Here is a 6,241-nt window from a genome sequence, read left to right as displayed (position 1 = left end):
TGTGTATAACACCCAGTGCACCATGCAATATGTGCCCTCCTTACTACCCATCACCGGTCTATCCCATTCCCCCACCCCCCTCCCCTCTGTAGCCCTCAGTTTGTTTCTCATAGTCCATAGTCTCTCATGTTTCATTCCCCCTTCTGGATGATCTACAAAATCTTAAGGCCAATTAAACCTACCGTGTTTCATGTCTTTGTTACCCTCATTCATTCATTCATTCATTCAGTACCTACCAAATAACAGACAGTAATAGACTAGATTCTTGAGATAGTCAAGGTCCCCGTTCTTATGGAACTTACATTGCAGTTGGGACTGGAATGGGGAGGAGAAAACACTGGAATATTAAAAAATGATGCATTGAGTCCTCAAGATCTGAAGCATTTTCTTGTGTATGTGTGTATATGCCTGGGCACGTGTGTATATATGTATATTGCTAGAGTAGGTTTAAGTATAGGGTGTGTGTGTTTCTGTGATAAAGGTACAGAGAGGAGTAGTTGTAGATTTTTCTGGCTATGCCAGCTCCATACAAAGAAAATAACTACCAAATAAAATCAATGTGGGAAAGTTTTTGGCACAATACAGCATAAGTTAGTGAGCACCTTTTTAACCTGTTTTGTATTCTTTTAAGGTTTGTTGCCTATCAAAGAAACATTTGATATTCAATATTGCCAAGATCACTGTGGTGAGCTAGAAACTCTCTTATGCTACTGATGGGATTATAAATTGTTAAATCTTTCTGGAAAGCAATCTGACAATATGTATTTAAATCATTCATATGTTCATATCTTTTCAATATGCAGTTTTAGGGAATTTATCTTAAGGGAAATAATCCACAATGTGGGCAAAGCTTTATGCATAGAAATATTCACAATAGCCCAATTAATAACAGAAATAAAATGCTAAAAATTTAAAATATGTAAGACTAGAGAAATAGTTGTCTTGTTATGGTGCATGAACAGTATGAATATCATGTAAATAATTAAAATTATGTGCTCAAGGAATTTTAATGACATGGGATCATATTTATGATATAGGAGGTTATGTAAAAAGAACATGATAAAAATTTATATATGTTGTAAATTCTTAATATTTAAAACAATTCCATAAAATTGCATGGGAAGAAATAGGCCAAAATGCTTTATACCTCAAGCATTTTCTATGATTTGTACATGTGGCTTTTTATATCCAGACATACCAATAAATATTATTTTAAAAACCCTATGTTTCAGTGGGAGCTAAATGCTTCTGTGATTGTTCCATTAACCATTGAGTCCTATTCTGGAACATTCTGGCAAATCAACACTTACATATATAACTATAATATCAATTAAAATTTTTGCTGAATAATTTGTCAGACAGCTATGTTTTAGTACAATGAGTACAATTGTCTTTGCTGCTTTTCTTTAGAAAGGTTTCCCTTAACTTTTTAACAGATGAAGGCATGACCTTGGTCTGTGCATAGTGAATCCAGTGAAGTAGTAGACATGCCCTTCATTTGGCAATAGTTTTATAAGAAATGATTTTAATTAAGTAAATAGAAAGCATAAAATGTGTCACTTCATGATTGGACCAATATTTCCTAAAATATGATCCTGGGATCCCTTGCAACAGTCATCTCTGATAATTGTTTAAAATATAGACTTCTTAACCTACTAAATCGGAATCTGAGGCTGGGTCCTGGGAAGTTGTATTTTTAAAGGTACACTCTAGGTAATTCTCCTGAGATTCTCTAAGAACCACCCGTTGAGGTAGGAAAGTTTGAGATTTAGGAATTCTAATCTTGTCTGCTCCAATGTGCCTTAAGTAGAGTGAGATCCTCTCTCAACAGCATGGATCCATAATACAGAGCATTTTGCCCCTCAGAATTAGGGGATGGGGCCTTTCTACTGGGCTACCGCCATCTCACTGGAGAGGTTTAGATTTGGACTTCTTTGAGACCAGAGGCAAGTGGTCAGCAAAGTTGCTGAGAATAGTGATAGAGCGACTGAATGGGTAATTTGTCTTGGCTAAAAAACAGCAGTCCACCAGTTCCAGTCCCTATGGAAGTGTCCTTTGGGTGAAATGCTTCCCTAAATCATTGTAGAGCTCATAACGCTTAACGAAACAAGGCACCATTGAGAGTGGTCATACTCTAGAGGTTAAACGCAGAGTCAGACACACTTGTCACTTACCATGTGCCCGGATGAATGAAACAACTTGAAATCTTAGATTCTTCTCACATAAAGTGGAGTTACTACAAGTGCCAGCCTAATCATGAAAAATTGTGTGCAAATCATTTAGCACAGGCCTGGCATGAAATAAACATTTCTAAATGCTTAGAGTGATGACTTCACAAGAGTTTGACTATATATAGAGGTCAGGCTTTTCGAGTTGATTTTTCAAAGACCACATTAGTTATCAGAAAAGCCCAGGGATTTGAGTAATCCCACTTCTTGGAGGGCAGGGGCAGGCATGGGGGCAGTGGATCCAAATTTACTAATAGTTCTTCATCTGAGGTAGATTTTTGATATCTGTTGGTTTCATGGAATATCCAACCTAATGTCACTTACTGAAATCCACTCTCTCGGGGTCGGTGTAGGACTGAATTGAATTATGTAAAGTATCACTTGCAGAGAGACTTTGATTCGCATACAAAGAAAGTCAAAGGTCATTCCTACACACACACACACACACACACACACACACACACACACACACAGAGCCTTAACCCTGGCCACCTTTTTAATACTTTTGGGTGCCATATTCTACGGAGATGTTTTAGGTTCTAATAAACAGCTCTGGCTTTGTGATGGTTGCTTCTATGAAACACGTTTACCGTTTTCTTGCCTTATTGGTTAATATTCCCTGAGTCAAATTATTTGTTACCTTTTTCCCTAACTTAAACTTGCATTTGTCAAATGATAAGCATCTCTAGTGGCTTCTCAACTTTAGGAAAATACCAACACCCCCCCCCCCCCCCGGAAATACAACGAAATCATGTGGAGACAGTTACCAGGAGCAATCCTTTATATTATCCAGTTGCATAACACACTTCTTGAATAAATGACATATCCTAATTTAGGATACATCACCAGATTCAAGTCAGAGAGTATCCTTTGCCAGTCAATAAGAGTGCGGGTCACTGGAAGATCTCTTCGTAGAATTCTTCTCAGGGCTTCGTTCGATAACTCCTGTAATTCTTCTAAGACTGCAGCTTGAAATATGTTCTCTTGCTCTTCCACAAGCCTCGCAAAATTTAAAGCCAGTTGAGCTTGGTTAACTACTTCCAAGCTTTCTTTCAGGTCCTTGGAGATTTCAATATGAAGGTTGACAGCCCTGAAGAAGTGAGCTTGCACAAAAATTCTTCCTGTTACTTGGGTTAGAAATGGATTTATTTGGAAAATCCACTTCGATTTCCAAAGGCCATTCCAGCAATCTCTGGTTTCATAGCTGTGATCTTCAATGCAAGCAATCAAGAACTCCTTACTTTTCACTGTTTTTCTCAGCACGTTGCAATTTCCTGTTGGATAGTGATCATTCACATACAGTTTTAAGGCACACAGAACAACATTTCTCAGGTATTCTGTCTCATTCCGAATGATACCGTGACTTTGGATGTCTTTTAACTGGTTTTGAAGCAGGTCGAATTTGAAAGAAAGTTTGCTTTGATAGTCAAAAAATCGGTAGTCGCCCACTACATTGTGGTGAGACAAGAGTACTGGATTTCCATCGATGCAGAGTGGTACGGAATATTTTTGGCAGTGTTGGTGGCCTGCACACTCACCTTGATGGTGCATAAGTTTTTCATCACGGATAAGCAGACAGAGATCATCGAAGGCATTTACAAATTCCCCTGGAGGAGCCTGTATTAACAGTCTGCGAATTACTCTTTCTTTCTCTTTCCTACTCAGAACGCTACGTGACATGCTTGGTTGCAGCAGAAGCAAAGCTTCTGAAATAAAGAGTGTTCATAGGATGAGAAAACATTCCATGAGACACCTTTCCCATCAAGGTGTTAAACATTCAAGCTTAAGATTACTATGTCTAACCATGAAAACAGGTTGTCTGGCAAGCTCTGAGTCTCCTGATGAAGTCATAAAGAAGCCTTCTGTGTGAAGTGCAGAACTTTTGATGATATCACAATGGGTGTCCAGACCCGACGAAAAACATGACAGTCACCTGACAGCGTGGTACCCAGCCAACCAGCTGTACATATTTTGAAGATTTTAAGAACTTAACCTCCTGAACAGCCTTCTTCAAAAGGGGTGTGTCTCTGTGTGCATTATATGTTGCCGGGATCTAGAGAAGCAGCCCAGACATTCTGGGCTGAAAGTGTTTGGCAGCCCTTTGCACCTTTGGGGACCACAGTGGCATTGATTTATCCTCAGTCCCTCAGAATAGTTGCCCCAAACTCGCTGGAAGCACATTATGCTGAAAAGTTTCAGGGGGGTCAACAAAACAGTAAAAATAAAAACAAGGTACGAAGGCAGTTGATAGCAAAATGCTAAAGAGCAGAGAATGCTGCCTTTATAAACACTGAGGGTTTGAAGATGGTCAGAATGTAACAAGAAGCGAGAAACTTTCAAGGGCAGTGAAGTGCAGGGACCACACCTTGCATATGGTTTCTGTGGGATTTGAGGGTGAGGTAATCTCCAAAGCACAAGCGCACAAACCACTCTGTGTTTTCTGCTTTCTCTCTAGAAAAGGGGCAGAGACAACAGCTGATGAATATCGAGAAATTCCTCTACTACAAAAGGGCAGAGTTAACTCTGTTCGGAACCTGTGACAACACGTAATGGGGAGAGACTTCTAAGCAAGGAGAAACGGAACAACAGGTCATGAAAATATGGAGAACAAATATCCGCTCAGAAGTCCTTTCTGTTCCTCTCTTCTCTTCTTTCTCTTGATTTATCCCCTTGGTTCTCTTCTCATTCTTTTTAAAGAGCCTTGAAGTTAAGCCTCTCTCATTTAAGTATAAACTGCTTCCTTCCATCCATCCTAAGCTTTTCTGAGCTTCCCTAGCTTCTTGTCTTTTTCTTATAAGAACATGAGCTTTGCCCTATTAAGTCATAGCCATTACATTTAAGGGTTTCATTAGCTTTAACAATCTGAAATTGAGTGGATTTTTGAAAAATTTTTACTGGTACTTTCATGATTTTATGTCATATTAATTCTCAAGCTTAGTTTTTCAAATTGAAGTGTTCTAATATTTGTAGTTTATCTGTATACGATGAGTAAACTTGTTTTAGTTTTCTCACTCATACCAAATATACACACTCAGCATGGCATCTTTAACTCTTTTTGATAGTACTTAAAATGTTACTTTTTGGGGTGTGTGTGTGTATGTGTGTGTGTGTGTGTGTGCGTGTGCGTGTGTGTGTGTGTAGCTGGACAGCTAACTAATGTTAACTAATATCAGACATGTAACTATGTATGTAGTTACATGTATCATGTAACTATGAACACAGAAACTGTTTTCGATAATATGTTAAGAACTCATTTAATGCCCCCACCTTCCTAAATATTGATTTGCCCACTTTTCAGACAAGGGAAGTGAAGCTGAGAGACAGGTCAAGTGACAGGGAGATCTTGAAGCCCAGCTGTCCCCCAATTCCATGTCTTCAGGAAACAGACTATATTTCCACAATAATAACCTGATTTCTCAGATGTTTACTTTTATTCTTTACCTGTAATTTTTATTGTGTTATATATGCCCTTTCATACCTTTACTGCAGAAAGTACCTACTTAGTTTTGTTTTAAATATTATTTATCATAGCATTATCTTGTCACTTAAGCACAAAATAGACTATCCCTTAAAAATAAAAATGTTAAACTGAAGAGAAATCAAATACTTCTTTAGGCATTTTAAGTACTTAATGATTTTCTCTGAGAATTTCCTTAACTTCTATTTTTGTGCTTCATACATGGTTTTTGTCGATGATTCGAGATGAATTTAGAGGTGGAAAAATTAACGTAGAAAAAACTTACAGATTACTTGAAAAATTAGATATTCCGTGCAATTATATTCATGTGAAATCTATTTTCAAGGTGAGATGATATCTGCTCCCTGTCTACCCCACCCTAGGAAGGACTTGATCCAATATGGAGAAATGTCAATAGCTACTTGGATGCTTTCTGCAGAAAATACATATGAAAAATTAGTCTCTTAAGAATTAAAGCTATTAATTATGCTAAATATATTTATAATCAAGAAGGAGAGAACTTAGGTAGGTGGTAAAATGAGTTACTGATAAAATT

General features: G+C 37.8%; 2 protein-coding genes across 2 annotated transcripts in view; one reads left to right on the top strand and one right to left on the bottom strand.

Annotated features, from left to right (window-relative positions):
* Nucleotides 1-3,008: 3,008 nt before the first annotated feature.
* CAPZA3 (capping actin protein of muscle Z-line subunit alpha 3) lies at nt 3,009-3,908 on the bottom strand. The gene has a single exon (XM_026501576.2). The coding sequence runs from the start codon at nt 3,906-3,908 to the stop codon at nt 3,009-3,011; it is 900 nt and encodes a 299-aa protein (XP_026357361.1).
* A 1,994-nt stretch (nt 3,909-5,902) lies between these two features.
* PLCZ1 (phospholipase C zeta 1) overlaps nt 5,903-6,241 on the top strand; it is a 47,033-nt gene continuing 46,694 nt past the window's right edge. The window contains exon 1 of the mRNA XM_026502330.2: nt 5,903-6,031. Within this exon, the coding sequence (XP_026358115.2) occupies nt 5,921-6,031 (111 nt within the window). The 5' untranslated portion in view covers nt 5,903-5,920. The remainder of the gene's footprint in view (nt 6,032-6,241) is intronic.

The sequence above is a fragment of the Ursus arctos genome, unplaced genomic scaffold, assembly GCF_023065955.2.
Source record: "Ursus arctos isolate Adak ecotype North America unplaced genomic scaffold, UrsArc2.0 scaffold_26, whole genome shotgun sequence".
NCBI lineage: Eukaryota > Metazoa > Chordata > Mammalia > Carnivora > Ursidae > Ursus > Ursus arctos.
The sequence above is the reverse complement of the archived record's forward strand: the minus strand, read 5'-3'. Positions and strand labels throughout refer to the sequence as shown.

Excerpts from the sequence above, each read along its gene's own strand:
- CAPZA3 (XM_026501576.2), bottom strand. The coding sequence starts at position 3,908 with ATGTCACGTAGCGTTCTGAGTAGGAAAGAGAAAGAAAGAGTAATTCGC.